The following is a 20,135-nucleotide window of genomic DNA, read 5'->3' on the forward strand; positions in this document are numbered from 1 at the left end:
TCGTTACCCAGGCTGGAGTGCAATGGCGCGATCTCGGCTCACCGCAACCTCCGCCCCCTGGGTTCAGGCGATTCTCCTGCCTCAGCCTCCCGAGTAGCTGGGATTATAGGCACGTGCCACCATGCCCAGCTAATTTTTTGTATTTTTAGTAGAGACGGGGTTTCACCGTGTTGACCACGATGGTCTCGATCTCTTGACCTCGTGATCCACCCGCCTCGGCCTCCCAAAGTGCTGGGATTACAGGCTTGAGCCACCGCGCCCGGCTAGGGATATATTCTTAAAACATCTGGTTAAGAGATGAAATTCAGGCCGGGCGCGGTGGCTCAAGCCTGTAATCCCAGCACTTTGGGAGGCCGAGGCGGGTGGATCACAAGGTCAAGAGATCGAGACCATCCTGGTCAACATGGTGAAACCCCGTCTCTACTAAAAAAATACAAAAAACTAGCTGGGCATGGTGGCACGTGCCAGTAATCCCAGCTACTCGGGAGGCTGAGGCAGGAGAATCGCCTGAACCCAGGAGGCGGAGGTTGCGGTGAGCCGAGATCGCGCCATTGCACTCCAGCCTGGGTAACGAGAGCGAAACTCCGTCTCAAAAAAAAAAAAAAAAAAAAAAAAAAGGAGATGAAATTCTAAAAATACCTTCTTTCACACTTTATTTGGGAAAAATTAGTTATGCCTAAGAGTTAATTAAAACCAAATCAAAATTTCATTTTTTTACCAACAAAATTTCATTTTTTACTATACCATAGTACATTATTGCTTAGTAAGAAATATTTATGTGAACAATAATAAAGTATTGGTTTTACTAAAACCATTGTTCGAAAAGCATTCAATCATATAACCTCACTATATATGTAAGAAAATTGTAATTCAGTTAACAAGTTTAAAGAGTATTTTGTGGAAGAACTTTATTAGATTTTGTACTTTCAGTTAAAACTAAAGGTTTTCTTCTGAACACGTAGAACTGCTTATAGCTCAAAGAGATGTACAGTGTTGGCTTGTTGTGCCAAAGTAATTTGAAAGGAGTTACTACTTTGTCTACGATCAATAATTTCACATTAATAATTTATAAATGTTTGTAAAAAAATCAAGATAGAGCCATTAGAGTAACAAATGAAATCTCCTTTAAAAAGACTGCAAAGGCACATAATAATTCAAATATCTTTACTAAGCTAAGATTATCTATTTAAAAATAATTCGGCCGGGCGCGGTGGCTCAAGCCTGTAATCCCAGCACTTTGGGAGGCCGAGGCAGGTGGATCACGAGGTCAAGAGATCGAGACCATCCTGGTCAACATGGTGAAACCCCGTCTCTACTAAAAATACAAAAACTTAGCTACGCATGGTGGCACGTGCCTGTAATCCCAGCTACTCAGGAGGCTGAGGCAGGAGAATTGCCTGAACCCAGGAGGTGGAGGTTGCGGTGAGCTGAGATCACGCCATTGCACTCCAGCCTGGGTAACAAGAGTGAAACTCCGTCTCAAAAAAAAAAAAAAAAAAAAAAAAAATTCACAGACAACACAGATTTCAAACAAAACTCAAATATACCTATTGTAAAACTTCACACAATACTCCAAAATATTTTCTACTTTTTAACATTTTAGTTGTCAGCTAGAGAAGTTTAACATAAAAAGAAAGCACCGGCCGGGCGCGGTGGCTCAAGCCTGTAATCCCAGCACTTTGGGAGGCCGAGGCGGGTGGATCATGAGGTCGAGAGATCGAGACCATCCTGGTCATCATGGTGAAACCCCGTCTCTACTAAAAATACAAAAGCTGAGGCAGGAGAATTGCTTGAACCCAGGAGGCGGAGGTTGCGGTGAGCCGAGATTGTGCCATTGCACTCCAGCCTGGGTAACAAGAGCGAAACTCCATCTCAAAAAAAAAAAAAAAAAAAGAAAGCACCAAACCTAGCCATATAACCCCCCAAAAAAGAGTTAATAGCTGTTACATAAAACTTTATTTTCTGGAAAATAAAGTTTATATGGGACAAATCAATTACATATGTGTCTATTAAATTCTGAAATTAAAAAGCCAAAGCTGTTAAGTCTTTGGGTAGTTAGATGGTTAGCAATCCAAAGAGTATGCATATAAAAAAATTTAATAAATGAAAATAAAACTTCAGGCCAGGTGTGGTGGCTCATGCCTATAATCCCAGCACTTTGGGAAGCTGAAGCAGTGGATCACCTGAGGTCAGGAGTTCAAGACCAGCCTGGCCAACATGATGAAATCCCATCTCTACTAAAATACAAAAATCAGCTGGGCGTGGTGGCAGGCACCTGTAATCCCAGCTACTCAGGAGGCTGAGGCAGAAAACCCACTTGAACCTGAGAGGCAGGGGTTGCAGTGCACTGAGATGGCACTGCACTCCAGCCTGGGCAATAGAGTGATACCCTGTATCAAAAAAAAAAAAAAAAAAAAAAAAAAAGAATATGTCAAACACAGTATCCATCAGTTAATGCAACAGGTCTTCCATTGTTTCCATTTTTTTGTGAATTAAAACTTTTTTAGTAGGGGAAAATAAGTTTGGCATTTTGTTTTGTTTTGTTTGAGACAGAGTCTTGCTCTGTCTCCCAAGCTGGAGTGCAGTGGCACGATCTCGGCTTCACTGCAACTTCTGCCTTCTGGGTTCAAGCAATTCCCCTGTCTCAGTTGCTGAGTAGCTGGGACTATAGGCCCCAGCCACCATGTCCAGCTAATTTTTTTTTTTTTTTGAGACAGAGTTTTGCTCATGTTACCCAGGTTGGAGTGCAATGGCGCGATCTCGGCTCACCGCAACCTCCGCCTCCTGGGTTCAGGCAATTCTCCTGCCCCAACCTCCTGAGTAGCTGGGATTACAGGCACGTGCCACCATGCCCAGCTAATGTTTTGTATTTTTAGTAGAGACGGGGTTTCACCATGTTAACCAGGATGGTCTCGATCTCTTGACCTCGTGATCCACCTGCCTCGGCCTCCCAAAGTGCTGGGATTACAGGCCTGAGCCACCACGCCGGGCTGAGATGGAGTCTTGCTCTGTTGCCCAGGCTGGACTGCAGTGGCACGATCAAGGCTCACTGCAATCTCTACCTTCCAGGTTCAAGCCATTTTCCTGCCTCAGCCTCCTGAGTAGCTGAGATTACAGGCACACACCACAATGCCTGGTTAATTTTTTGTATTTTTAGAAGAGATGAGGTTTCACCATGTTGGCCTTGCTGGTCTTGAACTCCTGACCTCAAGTGATCTGCCCGCCTCAGCCTCTCAAAGTGCTGGGATTACAGGTGTGAGCCACCACACCCGGCTAATTTTTGTACTTCTAGTACAGATGGGTTTCATCATATTGGCCAGGATGGTCTCAAACTCCTGACCTTGTGATCCACCTTCCTTGGCCTCCCAATGTGCTGGGATTATAGGCATGAGCGACGGCGCCCGGCCTATTGGCATTTTTAAAAATCCCTAATTTTTGGTAAAGTTTTAAACTCTAACAAGGTCTAATGGTTTTATCTGCAGACATTCACTTTGATCATTATTATTTTTTGAGATGGAGTTTCGCTCTTGTTGCCCAGGATGGAGTACAATGGTGTGAGCTTGGCAGGATACTTTAGAATTCAAAGTTAACACTGATTTTTATACATCATAAGTATTTATTTCCACAGCAGAAAATTGGCTGAAGTTGAACACAAGACTATGAATTCACCATACATTCAAAAAAGAAATAAACATGTTTCTCAAATCAAGTCAATAGTGAAATGTTATAATATAAGGGTATAAGGTAAATGCTGATATATTAAAATCTTGGTTTGATTTAGCAATTTTATTAAAAACCGGAAGGGTTTCTATGAATAAATTTATTTAAATTAAATTATTCATGATTAAAAATTTAGTTTTTATAAATAGTAACAACAGATTAAATATTGAGTATATGGGATTCCAATAAACAATAATAAAAATACCTTAACATTATTTACTTCAAATATTGTCTTCAAATTATTCAAATGTATTCAAAATTTATCATTAACTGATCTTTAACAATGAATTCCAGACTACATTGATAGCAATTAGATATATAGCGCTGTCTGCTTGTCCTTCACATCATCATAGGATGAAGCTTCCTTTTGTAAGAAACACCATGGCCACACTGGTTACATATAATGATCCAATTAGTTAGGGTATTTATGGAGAAAGCGTTCAAATGCATCATAGATGGCTTGTCTAAAATTAAATATGAAAGAAAAACTCTAAGTAACTAGCAAAAAGAGGAGACAGACAATGCCTTTACTGTAAGTTATTTCCAAATTTATCTAGGACTTGCAACCTGACCTCCTCTCTAAATCGCTATGAAAAAGGCAATTATCCTCCCCAGAAGGGGTGTTTGAATCCATGTACTTTTTTGCTTTTTCTTTTGAGACCGGGTCTCGCTGTGTTACCCAGGCGGGAGTGCGGTAGCCTGATCTCTGCTCACTGCAACCTCTGCTTCTCTGTTCAAGTAATTCTCATGCCTGAGCCCCCCAATTAGCTAGAATTACAGGCATGTATCACTATACCCTGCTAATCTTTTGTATTTTTAGTAGAGATGGGGTTTCACTATGTTGGACAGACTGGTCTCAAACTCCTGGCCTCAAGTGATCCGCCCGCCTCAGAGGCATGCAACCTTACCACCACTACTAGAGAACCTCAAATATACTTCTAACTTACGATGGATGTAGAAGCATTATCTTTTTCTGAAGCACTTTTTTTGTGCCTTAGTATATATTTTATACACACACACACACACACACACACAGATATGTGAGTGTGTGTGTGTATAAAATAAATTAGAAAAGAAAAAGGAACTGAGTTTTTGTCTTCTTATCACTTTTCAGAATGTGACAGTCTGTTTCACACATTATGATACAGATGTTTTTCATTTCCTATGAACATGTTCCTAGCTCCTTAAAAGCCTTGGTTTCCTACATTAACTTCAGTATTTTAATATTTCAGTTGAAAAGGAACAGACAGCCGGGCGTGGTGGCTCAAGCCTGTAATCCCAGCACTTTGGGAGGCCGAGGCGGGTGGATCACGAGGTCGAGAGATCGAGACCAACCTGGTCAACATGGTGAAACCCTGTCTCTACTAAAAATACAAAAAAAATTAGCTGGGCATGGTGGCGCGTGCCTATAATCCCAGCTACTCAGGAGGCTGAGGCAGGAGAATTGCCTGAACCCAGGAGGCGAAGGTTGCGGTGAGCCGAGATCGCGCCATTGCACTCCAGCCTGGGTAACAGGAGCGAAACTCCGTCTCAAAAAAAAAAAAAAAAAAAAAAAAAAAAAAAAGAAGAAAAAAATATTGTACGGAAGATTAAATTTGTCTGTTCCTTTTCTTTTTTTTTAGACGGAGTTTCGCTCCTGTTACCCAGGCTGGAGTGCAATGGCGCGATCTCGGCTCACCGCAACCTTCGCCTCCTGGGTTCAGGCAATTCTCCTGCCTCAGCCTCCTGAGTAGCTGGGATTATAGGCACGCGCCACCATGCCCAGCTAATTTTTTTTGTATTTTTAGTAGAGACGGGGTTTCACCATGTTGACCAGGTTGGTCTCGATCTCTCGACCTCGTGATCCACCCGCCTCGGCCTCCCAAAGTGCTGGGATTACAGGCTTGAGCCACCACGCCCGGCCCCTCTTCTTTTTTTTTTTTAGAGGCAAGATCTCACGATGTTGCCTAGGTTTGAGTGCAGTGGTTACTCTCAGGTGCAATCATAGCACACTGCAGCCTCAAACTCTGGCATCAAGCTATCTTAACTCAGCCTGTTGAATATCTGGAACTACAGTCCTGCGCCCCACTTGTATTTTTTTCTAAAGCGGTTTTTTCTTTTTCTTTTCTTTTTCTTTTTTTGAGACAGGGTCTTTTTTTTTTTTTTTTGAGACGGAGTTTCGCTCTTGTTACCCAGGCTGGAGTGCATTGGCGCGATCTCGGCTCACCGCAACCTCCGCCTCCTGGGTTCAGGCAATTCTCCTGCCTCAGCCTCCTGAGTAGCTGGGATTACAGGCATGTGCCACCATGCTCAGCTAATTTTTTGTATTTTTAGTAGAGACGGGGTTTCACCATGTTGACCAGGATGGTCTCGATCTCTTGACCTTGTGATCCACCCGCCTCGGCCTCCCAAAGTGCTGGGATTACAGGCTTGAGCCACCGCGCCCGGCTTGAGACAGGGTCTTACTCTGTCACCCAGGCCTGGAGTGCAGTGGCATGATCTTCGCTCACTGCAAACTCTGCCTCCCAGGTTCAAGCAATTCTCCTGCCATAGCCTCCCGAGTAGCTGGGATTACAGGTGCCTGTCACTTCACCCAGCTAATTTTTGTATTTTTAGTAGAGACAGGGTTTCATCATGTTGGCCAAGCTAGTCTTGAACTCCTGACCTCAGTTGATCCACCCACCTCGGCCTTCCAAAGTGCTGGGAATACACGCATGAGTTACTGCGCTGGCCTCTAAAGCTGTTTTTTTTTTTTTTCTATTGTATAATACATTTTCATAGCAGAATATTCAGAAAATCTAAAATATAGGATGGGGAAAACATCATAATCCCATCACTTGCATCTACTGTTAATCTTTTCATATCTTTCCTCCAGGCTTTTAAGAAAAAGCGTATCTAGACCAGGTGCGGTGGGTGAGCTCACAACTGTAATCCTAGCACTTTGGATGTTGGAGGTGGTTGGATCACAAGGTAGGAGTTTGGGACTAGCCTGGCCAAATGGTGAGACCCCATCCCTACTAAAAATACAAAAATTAGCTGGGTGTGGTGGTGCATGTCTGTAATCCCAACTACTAGGGAGGCTGAGGCAGGAGAATTGCTTGAACCTGGGAGGCAGAGGATGCAGTGAGCTGAGACTGCATCACTGTACTCCAGCCTGGGTGACAGAGTGAGACTCTGGCTCAAAAAAAAAAAAAAAGCATGTCTATATTTTCACCCAGTTTAAATAACTATGAAATGTTAATTTTGTAACCCACTTGTTCAGCTAAGCATCTCCTCACATCCTAACAAAGATATTACGATTATCTTTAAAACTGATAGCTTGCTAATATTGTTTCCAGTACATTGGGAAGACATAGTTTTCCAACATGCTTGTCTTTCTTTAGCTCAAGGGTTTGTTCCTTGTGAATTATACTGAATCCCCAAGAAGGGAAAAAAAATTAGAGGTGGATATTTGCATGTTGGTGTAAACACATAAAGAGATTTTGTTTGAAGACAGAAGTAAAGAAACCTCTGAAATTATTGACCACTAGCTAATTTTTTCCCTCAGTTCCAGGCAGTTGCTCTTGTGGAATGAATCTGACTTTGTTTACTTTCTGGTGCCTAAAGTTACAATCTAGGCTTGTATACATGATATAAGAAGGGTTAGGAAGAGGGCATGTCCCTTTTTAATCATTTGAATAGTCTCTTATTCACTTGTATTATCAATAAGCTGTAAATAACACAAAATATTAAGAGCACATAAAGGAATGGCTTTATTGATTGATTGACTGAGACGAAGTCTCGCTCTGTTGCCCAGGCTGGAGTGCAGTGGTGTGATCTCAGCTCACTGCAACCTCCACCTCCCGGGTTCAAGCAATTCTCCTGCCTAAGCCTGCCAAGTAGCTGGGACTACAGGCACTTGCCACCACACCCAGATAATTTTTGTACTTTGAGCATAGTTGGGGTTTCATCATATTGGCCAGGCTTGTCTCGAACTCCTGACCTTGTGATCCACTCACCTCGGCCTCCCAAAGTGCTGGAATTACAGGCGTGAGCCACCATGCCTGTTGGCTTCTTTTATTTTTATGTTTGGTGTGTGAAAAGACTGAATTTTTAAGAATTCTACTATTCCAATGGCATCTAAACTCTGTTTTTTTTTTACTTCAAACACGGATCATAAGAAACAATCTGTTAAGTTTTGAAGTGACTGATGGGGAATGGAAGAGGCCAAATAGTTTAGTAGTGACTCCACATGAGCAAGTTTCTTAATCTTTTTTGTTCCCTTTATTCTGTGTAAAGGGGATAATAACAGAGCAATTGCCCTAGCATCTGGCACATGATAATAGTTAACATTTCTCTCTCTCAAATGAAGCCTTCATAATAGCACTTTAGAGTTTTTATATCTGATTTTGATTATAAATCTCATCCTAATACTTTTTTTTTTTTTTTGAGACGGAGTTTCGCTCTTGTTACCCAGGCTGGAGTGCAATGGCGCGATCTCGGCTCACCGCAACCTCCACCTCCTGGGCTCAGGCAATTCTGCCTCAGCCTCCTAAGTAGCTGGGATTACAGGCATGTGCCACCACGCCCAGCTAGTTTTTGTATTTTTAGTAGAGACGGGGTTTCACCATGTTGACCAGGATGGTCTCGATCTCTCGACCTCGTGATCCACCCGCCTCGGCCTCCCAAAGTGCTGGGATTACAGGCTTGAGCCACCGCGCCCGGCCTTTTTTTTTTTTTTTTTTTTTTTTGAGACGGAGTTTCACTTTTGTTACCCAGGCTGGAGTGCAATGGCGCGATCTCGGCTCACCGCAACCTCCGCCTCCTGGGTTCAGGCACTTCTCCTGCCTCAGCCTCCCGAGGAGCTGGGATTACAGGCACGTGCCACCATGCCCAGCTAATTTTTTGTATTTTTAGTAGAGACGGGGTTTCACCATGTTGACCAGGATGGTCTCGATCTCTTGACCTTGTGATCTGCCCACCTCAGCCTCCCAAAGTGCTGGGATTACAGGCTTGAGCCACCGCGCCTGGCCAATACTTCTTTTTTTTTTTTTTTTGAGACGGAGTTTCGCTCTTGTTACCCAGGCTGGAGTGTAATGGCACGATCTCGGCTCACCGCAACCTCCGCCTCCTGGGTTCAGGCAATTCTCCTGCCTCAGCCTCCTGAGTAGCTGGGATTACAGGCACGAGCCACCATGCCCAGCTAATTTTTTGTATTTTTAGTAGAGACGGGGTTTCACCATGTTGACCAGGATGGTCTCGATCTCTCGACCTCGTGATCCACCCGCCTCGGCCTCCCAAAGTGCTGGGATTACAGGCTTGAGCCACCGCGCCCGGCCTGGCCAATACTTCTTAACTATACTCTGACCTAGGTACACAAAAGAGTGAAAGAAATTTTATACTAATTTACTAATGTATGCACGTTGGTCCTCTGTATTCACATGTATGATAGAACTTTAGACTCTTCTTAAGCAACCCTAGCAACCCTAGGTAGTCAAAGATTTTTGTTTATTTGTTTAAGTTTTGTTGTGCCAGAGGGTCAATGAGTATTGGATAGTCTGCTCACTCACCAATAGGGACTCAAATGCTGAATAAATACTTTTTAAAATACCACACTATTAAAAGAAAGGTTTGGCCAGGGGAGGTGGCTCATGCCTGTAATCCCAGCACTTTGGGAGGTCAGGGCAGGTGGATCACCTGAGGTCAGGAGTTCAAGACCAGCCTGACCAATGTGGAGAAACCCCATGCCTACTAAAAATACAAAATTAGCTGGGCGTGGTGGTGCAGGCCTGTAATCCTAGCTACTCAGGAGGCTGAGGCAGAAGAATCACTTGAACCTAGGAGGCAGAGGTTTCGGTGAGCTGATCATGCCATAGCACTCCAGCCTGGGCAACAAGAGTGAAACTCCGCCTCAAAAAAAAAAAAAAAAAAGAAAGGTTTACTATATCCTTCAAGACATGGCAGACTTTTAGAATTGGTCTATTTCTCAAAAAGGTGACATTTATATGTTGAGCTAGAAAGGTAACAACATACAAAAATTCTTTCTTTCTTTCTTTTTTTTTTTTTTTTTGAGACGGAGTTTTGCTCTTGTTACCCAGGCTGGAGTGCAATGGCGCGATCTCGGCTCACTGCAACCTCCCCGCCTCCTGGGCTCAGGCAATTCTCCTGCCTCAGCCTCCTGTGTAGCTGGGATTACAGGCACGCGCCACCATGCCCAGCTAATTTTTTGTATTTTTAATAAAGACGGGGTTTCACCATGTTGACCAGGATGGTCTCGATCTCTTGACCTTGTGATCCACCCGCCTCGGCCTCCCAAAGTGCTGGGATTACAGGCGTGAGCCACCGCGCCCGGCCAAAAATTATTTCTTATGTTAACAAAAGCTAAAGCATGTCAAACATATCACATACAATTATTCTATTATATAGCTATGTAGTTGGCAGTTTTCTTGGAACACTTATGTACAGGGCACTGATCTAACCACTTACGTGAACTAATTTATTTAACCATTAATAACATACAAATATGTTCCAATAATGCAGAATATCAGAAAATTATAGTTTTGGCATAAAAGTTTTTTATAAGTTCTAACTAAAATAGTGGAATCATATAAGGTCAACATTTAAGGTTCAATATTTACTTGCTAACTGAAAAACATTGCTAAATTATCCCATGGATGTTCAGGCCATTCTGAGAGAACATCAGAATAGAATGAAAAACCTCTTGATGTACCAAAGCAACTTTAACAAGCCATGATCTTCCTTCTCACATCCTAAAATACCTGGCCATTAATATTTGAAGAGGGTAAAACCACAAGATAAAGCATGCCTATGATAAGCATCATGTCTAGTTCTCTAGGAGAAAAAGAAAATAAAAGAGGATGAAATTCTAGGAAAGAGAGAAAAATAACTCAATGTGAGATTTGTGGGAGGTGAGGAGGAAATTTGAAGATTGAAACAGACAATAAAAATATCTAATCTATTTGTTGAAGCAAAAGAAATCCAGAAAACAAGCAACAGATGAACAAATACCTGTTTAGACTAGTCATCTTACCTGAAGAGTCCTTGTTTAAAAAGATAAGCACTAATATGACCCCCTTCTAGGTATCGGATTTCACAACCAGGCCAAATTTCTTGTAAACTTCGAACCCCTGTTCGTGGAATATAGGCATCTTCTTTGGCTTGAACCACTATAATGAGGCTTGGGTCAACTGGAACTAGGTATAGGATTAAAAAAAAAAATTAAACATATACACATTAGAAAAAAAAAACAAAACACCACACAATGCAGTAAATGAAACATCTGTCAAACTAAAAATTTTTGATTAAGTTAAAAATCAACTATAGGCCGGGCGCGGTGGCTCAAGCCTGTAATCCCAGCACTTTGGGAGGCCAAGGTGGGTGGATCACAAGGTCGAGAGATCGAGACCAACCTGGTCAACATGGTGAAACCCCGTCTCTACTAAAAAAATACAAAAAATTAGCTGGGCATGGTGGCGCGTGCCTATAATCCCAGCTACTCAGGAGGCTGAGGCAGGAGAATTGCCTGAACCCAGGAGGCGGAGGTTGCGGTGAGCCGAGATCGCGCCATTGCACTCCAGCCTGGGTAACAAGAGCGAAACTCCGTCTCAAAAAAAAAAAAAAAAAATCAACTATAATGTGCCACATTACTCATCTCCAGTATAATGAGATAAATATTCTACAGATGATACAATATCCACTGTGGTTTTTAAAAATTAATTATTTCTTTTGTGTGTGTGTGGGTACACAATAGGTATATATATTTATGGGTTACATATGTTGATATAGGCATGGAATGCATAATAATCACATCAGGGTGCATGGGGTATGCATTGCCTCAATAATTTATCTAAAGATGAGATCTCACTATGTTGCCAAGGCTGAAGTACAGTGGCTATTCACCGGCATGATCATAATACACTACAGTCTTGAACTCTTGGGTTCAAGTGATCCTCCCTCCTTAACTTCCCGAGTAGCTTGGACTACAGGTGAATGCCACCACACTCAGCAATCCAGTGTGATTTTTTGTTTTGGAGACACTGGAGTCTCACTTTGTCACAGAGGCTCGGGTGCAGTGGTGCAATCATAGCTCACTACCACCTTGAATCGCCAGACTCAAGGGATCCTCCTGCCTCAGCCTCTAAGTAGCTGGGACTATAGGCATGTGCCACGGCACCCAACTAGTTTTTTTTTTTTGAGATGGAGTCTCACTCTGTCACCCAGGCTGGAGTGCAGTAGCATGATCTCTGCTCGCTGCAACCTCCATCTCCCGGGTTCAAGCGATTGTCCTGCCTCAGCCTCCTGAGTAGCTGAGATTAGAGGCACATACCATTACACCCAGCTAATTTTTTATATTTTTGGTAGAGACACGGTTTCACCATGTTGGCCAGGCTTAGTCTCAAACTGCTGACCTCAAGTGATCCACCCACCTCAGCCAAGGTGCTGGGATTACAGGTGTGTAATTCTGTAATTACAGGATTGGCCATCTAGCTAATTTTTACATTTTTTTTTTTTTTTAGGGACAGTGTCTCACTATGTTGCCTGGGATGGTGTTGAACTCCTGGGCTCAAGCGATCCTCCCACTGCAGCCTCCCAAAATGCTAGGATTACAGGCGTGAGCTACTGTGCTCAGCTCGAGAGAGAAAGAGAGAGAGAGAGAGAGAGAGAGAAAGAGAGAGAGAGAGAGAGAGTGTATGTGTGTATGTGTGTGTGTAGGTGTGTTTGAGAAAGAGTCTCGCTCGGTCACCAAGGATGGAGTATAGTGGTGTGATCTTGGCTCACTGCAAACTGTTTACTTTGGCTGAAGCCATCCTTCCACTTCAGTCTTCCAAGCAGCAGGAACTACAGGTATGTACCACCACACATAACTACTGCTTGCTTTTTTTTTTTTGGTAGAGACAAGGTTTCACCATGTTACCCAAGCTGGTCTTGAACTCCTGGGCTCAAGCAATCCACCTGCCTCAGCCTCCCAAAATGCTGGGATTACAGACATGAGCCACCACACCTGGCTATCCCATGTGTGTTTTAACGAATAAGAGTCTTAAAATTTCATAGCTGGAATACGATACATTTAAGTAACCAACTTATCTTTGCACACATATTCTGTAGCCAACAACAAAAAAAATACCTTTGAAAATACAAAATTATCTTATACAGCATTCTTTAAAATATTTCACAAATATTTACACATCAGCAAATGTTCTCAATTTCATATAAAAATTAATACCTGAGAAATTTGCTACATGAGTACATTCATCCATGACTCCTTTCATAAATATTAAAGGTTCTTTCCGAAGATTGGTTCTTCTTTGTTCTTTACTAAGAAGGTGGTATGACTGAGGATTGCAACTTGTATAACTACTTTTGTGGGTTGAAAGTGTTTGATTGAAGCACTCAATCTTAGAGGTATCTTGCAGTAAGAGTCCTTCTGATGTGGCACTAACAGATGTTTTACTAGAATTATGGCAGTCAGCAGGTTTTTGGGATACGACTTGGTTTGTTATATCTAAATTTAAAGTTCTGGAAACCAGATTAAGGTTAGTTAGCTTGTCTGCACTGCTAGCGAAGCGTTTCACAAACTCTTGTCCCATTTTGAAAGAATCTGTCTGAATATATGAAAGGAAAGAAAACATTATTTAATATAAAATAGGGTTTTATTAACAACTTTGTTAAAGAGAAAAAAACAAATGTCCATCGATGAATAAATGGATAAACAAAATGTGGTATATGCAAACAATGAAATATTATTCAGTCTTAAAAGGAATGAAATTCTGATGCATGCTACTAACATGGATGAACACTGAAGACACAGGACAAATACTGTATGATTCCACTTGTATGAGGTCCCTACAGCTGTGTAATAGCAACAGAAAGAGAATGGCAGTTGTCAGGGACTGGGAGAAGGGAAGAATGAGTAGTTTTGTTCAATGGGTAAGTTTCAGTTTGAGAAGATGAAAAAATGTTGAAGATAGATGGTGGTGATAGTTGCACAACGTGAATATACTTAATGCCACTGAACTATACACTTAAAAATGGTTACAATAGACAATTTTATATTGTATATATTTACCATAATTTTTGAAAAAAAAAACAAAGAGGTGTCAAAATTTAACTCAGGACTAAGATAAATGACTTACACTTTATTGCTGTTTCCTATGAAACAGTAAAGAGTATCATTTAGCATTTAGCCTGCATCTTTTTTTTCCTTATAGCCAAAGTTTTGAAAACCATGATCTGCCTTAACCATTGAACTTCTAAAAGTCTTACAACTGAGTAATGTAAATTCAAGCACAAGAGGACACCAGTTGTCTCAAATCCCTTTCTCTGGCTGAACTAACAAGAATTAAAAATTATCAAGGAAAAAAAGAAATATTGCCTATTAAAGTCTCAAAACTTTAAGTTGTAAATATAGTTACATGTTGCTTAATGACAAGATATGTTCTGAGAAATGTATCATTAGGTTGTTACATTGTTGTGTGAACATCACAGTGTATTTACATAAATCTAGATGGTATAAGCCAACTATACACCTAAGCTATATGGTATAATCTATTGCTCCTGGGTTACAAACCTGTACCACATGTGATTGTACTTAATACTATAGGTAATTGTAAGATAATTATAAGTATTTGTGTATCTAATAATAGAAAAGATATAGTAGGCCAGGCATGGTGGTTCATGCCTGTAATCCCAGCACTTTGGGAGGCCGAGGTGGGGGTTGATCGCTTGACGTGAGGAGTTCAAGACTAGCCTGACCAACATGGTGAAACCCCATCTCTACCAAAATATAAAAATTAGCCAGGTATGGTGGGGGGCACCTGAAATCCCAGCTACTTGGGAGGCTGAAGCAGGAGAATCATTTGAACCCAGGATGCAGAGGTTAGAGTGAGTAGAGATTGTGCCACTGCACTCCAGTCTGGGAGACAGAGCAAGACTTCGTCTCAAAAATGAAAAGAAAAAGAAAAGGTATAGTGAAAATATGGTATTACAGTCTTTTGGACCACCTTGTATATATGGTTTGTCATTGACTGAAACATTGTTATGCAGAGCATGACTGTACAATATAATTTATGTAAAAACAAACTTTGTTATATAGTGACAGGCAAGTCAAAAGAAAAAATGACAGCCTGGGAAAATGTATTTACAACTCATATTACAAATGGCAAATAACTTTAATTTATTAAGAGCTAGAATTGAATAATGTCTTAAAAGCCCAGAACCCCCAAAATGAGCAAAGGATATACACATAAAGGAAACAGAAAACAAAATACAAAAATACAAACTGTTCTTAAACTTATAAAAACGTGCTCAATTTCCCTCATACTTTAAGTTACTTAAATTAAAACTATACTATTTTCCAGTGTTGGTTGACAAAAAAATAAAAACTCAAGTTTGACAACAAACTGAATTTGTGAACTTATGGAGAAAGACACATTCCTGCTGGTGTTGTAAACTGACACAACCAGAATTAGACAAAATCTAACTACATTACTATAACCTTGACTCAGCAATCATATTTCTTTTTTTTTTTTTTTTGAGATGGAGTTTCGCTCTTGTTACCCAGGCTGGAGAGCAATGGCGCGATCTCGGCTCACCGCAACCTCCACCTCCTGGGTTCAGGCAATTCTCCTGCCTCAGCCTCCTGAGTAGCTGGGATTACAGGCACGTGCCACCATGCCCAGCTAATTTTTTGTATTTTTAGTAGAGACGGGGTTTCACCATGTTGACCAGGATGGTCTCGATCTCTCGACCTCGTGATCCACCCGCCTCGGCCTCCCAAAGTGCTGGGATTACAGGCTTGAGCTACCGCGCCCGGCCAAGCAATCATATTTCTAAGAATTTACGTTTATACAATACGTAAGTATTTGTCTATCTAATCATAGAAAAGGTAACCAGGTAATCAAACACAAATATACAAAGTTACTCACTGCAGCACTGTTTATTTTTATTTATTTATTTATTTATTTATTTTGAGACGGAGTTTCGCTCTTGTTACCCAGGCTGGAGTGCAATGGCGCAATCTCGGCTCACCGCAACCTCCGCCTCCTGGGTTCAGGCAATTCTCCTGCCTCAGCCTCCTGAGTAGCTGGGATTACAGGCACGTGCCACCATGCCCAGCTAATTTTTTGTATTTTTAGTAGAGACGGGGTTTCACCATGTTGACCAGGATGGTCTCGATCTCTTGACCTCGTGATCCACCCGCCTCGGCCTCCCAAAGTGCTGGGATTACAGGCTTGAGCCACCTCGCCCGGCCCAGCACTGTTTATTAATAGTGAAAGATGAGAAACAACATAAACATCTATCAACAGGGTACTGATGAATAAATTATGGTACATGAATTCACTTAATAGACTATATTATGTAGCAGTAAAAAATAACAAGGAAATACTTGTGTATAGTCCATAAAAAAGAGAAGTGAGGCTGGGCATTGTGGCTCATACCTGTAATCCCAGCATGCTGGGAGGCTGACACAGGCAGATTGCTTTAGCCCAGGAGTTTGAGACAAGCCTGGGCAACACTGTAAAATTCCATCTCTACAAAAAATACAAAAATTAGCCAGTTGGTGGTGCATGCCTATAACCCCAGCTACTCAGGAGGCTGACATAGAAGGTGACTGAGCCAGATTGTGTGTCAACAAAAACAGAATACACAGCGTGTTTGACCCTCCGTTTTTTTTGTTTTGTTTTGTTTTGTTTTTTTGAGATGGAGTCTCACTCTGTCACCCGGGGTTAGAATACAGTGGCATAATCTCGGCTCACTGCAACCTTCGCCTCCTGGGTTCAGGGAATTCTTTTGCCTCAGCCTCCCAAGTAGCTGGGATTACAGGCGCCTGCCACTACACCTAGCCAGTTTTTTGTATTTTTAGTAGAGACAGAGGTTTCACCATGATGGTCAGGCTGGTCTTGAACTCCTGACCTTGTGATACGCCCGTCTGGGAATCTCAAAGTGCTGGGATTACAGGTGTGAGCCACTGTGCCCAGCCAATGCCTTTCAATAAGTGTAGTAATATTTGCTTTGCATTATTTTGTGTTTTGTTTTTAAAATGAAGTTTTATTTATTTATTTTTAAGACAGAGTCTCTATGACCACCTATTTGCTTTGCATGATTCTGTGCTTTATTTTTATTTATTTATTTATTTATTTTTTGAGACGGAGTTTCGCTCTTGTTACGCAGGCTGGAGTGCAATGGCGCGATCTTGGCTTACCGCAACCTCTGCCTCCTGGGTTCAGGCAATTCTCCTGCCTCAGCCTCCTGAGTAGCTGGAATTACAGGCACGCGCCACCCTAATTTTTTGTATTTTTAGTAGAGACGGGGTTTCATCATGTTCACCAGGATGGTCTCGATCTCTTGACCTCGTGATCCACCCGCCTCGGCCTCCCAAAGTGCTGGGATTACAGGCTTGAGCCACTGCGCCCGGCCTCTGTGTTTTATTATTTTTATTTATTTATTTATTTATTTATTTATTGAGACGGAGTTTCGCTCTTGTTACCCAGGCTGGAGTGCAATGGCGTGATCTCGGCTCACCGCAACCTCCGCCTCCTGGGTTCAGGCAATTCTCCTGCCTCAGCCTCCTGAGTAGCTGGGATTACAGGCACGCGCCACCATGCCCAGCTAATTTTTTGTATTTTTTTTAGTAGAGACGGGGTTTCACCATGTTGACCAGGTTGGTCTCGATCTCTCGACCTTGTGATCCACCCACCTCGGCCTCCCAAAGTGCTGGGATTACAGGCTTGAGCCACCGCGCCCGGCCTGTGTTTTATTTTTAAAATGAAGTTTTGTTTATTTATTTTTAAGACAGAGTCTCTATCACCCAGGCTGGAATACAGTGACGTGCTCTTGGCTCACTGCAACCTCCACCTCCCAGGTTCAAAAGATTCTCCTGTCTTAGCCTCCCTAGTAGCTGGGATTATAGGCACCAGCTACCACATGTGGCTAATTTTTGTAGTTTTAGTAGAGATGGGGGTTTATCATATTGGCCAGGCTGGTATCGAACTCCTGACCTCAAGTGATCAACCTGCTTTGGCCTCCCAAGGTGCTGGGATTACAGGCGTGAGCCACCACACCCGGGGAAAAAATGAAAAAATTTTAAAAGTAAAAAATACTTTGGGAGGCCGAGGCGGGTGGATCACGAGGTCGAGAGATCGAGACCATCCTGGTCAACATGGTGAAACCCCGTCTCTACTAAAAATACAAAAACTAGCTGGGCGTGGTGGCGCGTGCCTGTAATCCCAGCTACTTAGGAGGCTGAGGCAGGAGAATTGCCTGAGCCCAGGAGGCGGAGGTTGCGGTGAGCCGAGATCGCGCCATTGCACTCCAGCCTGGGTAACAAGAGCGAAACTCCGTCTCAAAAAAAAAAAAAAAAAAAAAAAGTAAAAAATAGTATGTACAGCTATGTTTTTAAAAATTTGCCCTTCTCTTTAAAAACCTGAATCATTACGGCCGGGCGCGGTGGCTCAAGCCTGTAATCCCAGCACTTTGGGAGGCCGAGGCGGGTGGATCACAAGGTCGAGAGTTCAAGACCAACCTGGTCAACATGGTGAAACCCCGTCTCTACTAAAAATACAAAAAATTAGCTGGGCATGGTGGCACGTGCCTGTAATCCCAGCTACTCAGGAGGCTGAGGCAGGAGAATTGCCTGAACCCAGGAGGCGGAGGTTGCGGTGAGCCGAGATCACGCCATTGCACTCCAGCCTGGGTGACAAGAGCAAAACTCCGTCTCAAAAAAAAAAAAAAAAAAACCTGAATCATTAAACATACAGTCAACTCCCCCCACCACCAATGTCGGGTGAAAAGTGAAATACTTACTCCACAGTATTCAAGCATGTGAATAATTTCTTCTTCATAAACTGTCTGGGTATAATACTGCTTTTCCAGCTCCCTCCAATTAATTGATTTACTCAACACACCCTGAAATAATAAGCTAAATTAAGATTAAACCATATCATAAGCAATTTGCTCAATACTTTTATTATTATTACTGTGTGGAAAAGAGTTAACATAGCAGGCTAGAGACTGCCTATCCTTTTTTTTTTTTTTTTTTTTTTTGAGACAAAGTCTCTCATTCTGTTCCTAGGCTAGAGTGCAATGGCACCACCTCAGCTTACTGCAACCTCTGCCTTCTGAGTTCAAGTGATTCTCCTGCCTCGGCCTACCAAATAGCTGGGACTACAGGCATGTGCCACCACGCCTGGCTAATTTTTATATTTTTAGTAGAGACAGAGTTTCACCATGTTGTTCATGCTGGTCTTGAATTCCTGACCTCAGGTGATCCACTCACCTCGGCCTCCCAAAGTGCTGGGATTACAGGTGTGAGCCGTCCCACTTGGCCCAAGACTGCCTATCTTTAGCCTGCTTGTAAGGTTGGCTCTTAGCTGGAGTCTGGGAACTTGGCCAGTAAATCGCTTTTCACACTTATATAAAACTTTCCCTAAATGATAAGAGTGGGTCACTATGGGCCGGGCGCGGTGGCTCAAGCCTGTAATCCCAGCACTTTGGGAGGCCGAGGCGGGTGGATCACGAGGTCAAGAGATCGAGACCATCCTGGTCAACGTGGTGAAACCCTGTCTCTACTAGAAAATCCAAAAAAATTAGCTGGGCATGGTGGTGTGTGCCTGTAATCCCAGCTACTCAGGAGGCTGAGGCAGGAGAATTGCCTGAACCCAGGAGGCGGAGGTTGCGGTGAGCCGAGATCGCGCCATTGCACTCCAGCCTGGGTAAAAAGCGAAACTCCGTCTCAAAAAAAAAAAAAAAAAAGAGTGGGTCACTATGCCTAAACTACTTATATAAACAATGCCGTTTCTGCTGAACATCTGCTTTCCTTCAGAAATTTTGGTGCATGCTAGGCAAAAGTTATCTAAGTTACTAACCCCTGATAAAAACTCTGGACTGCTAGGCTCAGGGGAGCTTCACTGATGGACAGCACTTTGCACTTATTATCAATAATTATTGCTGAAAGAATTAAGCATGAACTCTAACAGTCCACTGGGAGAGGACGCTTGGGTGCTTGTTCTTGGTTTCCTTCAGACTCTGCCTCATGCATTTTTCCTTTTGTTGACTCTGTTGTATTTTTTTTTCTGTAGTTAAGCCTTAGTCAGGATTACGACTATATCCTGAGTGCTATGATTCTATGAATCACCAAAGCTGAGGGTGGTTTTGGGGACTTCCAAAACAATTATCTCTAATCATATATAGCTACCTAATATTAATTACAATTAAATTACCGTAGTGAAGACCCCAGATGCTGTAGACCAAGACAGGCATGGAATCAATGGCATGGGCTTAGGCCAGTTGGATACCGCTAAGGAAGCCATCTGTAATGTAAAAGATAGTTTAGAGAGCTTCTGTTTAGAGTTTCTATTCATTAAAATAAAAAATATTAAATATTAAGAAGTATTCCGTGCAGCAGTTGGTTAGATAAACACAAAGTCTGAAAACATTAG

At 42.4% G+C, this 20,135-nt stretch overlaps 1 protein-coding gene across 5 annotated transcripts in view; it reads right to left on the reverse strand.

Annotated features, from left to right (window-relative positions):
• Positions 1–618: 618 nt before the first annotated feature.
• ABHD18 (abhydrolase domain containing 18) overlaps positions 619–20,135 on the reverse strand; it is a 58,808-nt gene continuing 39,291 nt past the window's right edge. For all 5 annotated transcript variants that reach the window (XM_074396925.1, XM_074396923.1, XM_074396922.1 and 2 more), the window contains 5 exons: positions 19,917–20,006; positions 18,502–18,603; positions 12,923–13,301; positions 10,730–10,892; positions 619–4,184 (listed from right to left, as the gene is read on the reverse strand). In XM_074396925.1, the coding sequence (XP_074253026.1) occupies positions 4,133–4,184; positions 10,730–10,892; positions 12,923–13,301; positions 18,502–18,603; positions 19,917–20,006 (786 nt within the window). In that variant the 3' untranslated portion in view covers positions 619–4,132. The remainder of the gene's footprint in view (positions 4,185–10,729; positions 10,893–12,922; positions 13,302–18,501; positions 18,604–19,916; positions 20,007–20,135) is intronic.

The sequence above is a fragment of the Saimiri boliviensis genome, chromosome 3 (assembly GCF_048565385.1).
Source record: "Saimiri boliviensis isolate mSaiBol1 chromosome 3, mSaiBol1.pri, whole genome shotgun sequence".
Classification (NCBI taxonomy): Eukaryota; Metazoa; Chordata; class Mammalia; order Primates; family Cebidae; genus Saimiri; species Saimiri boliviensis.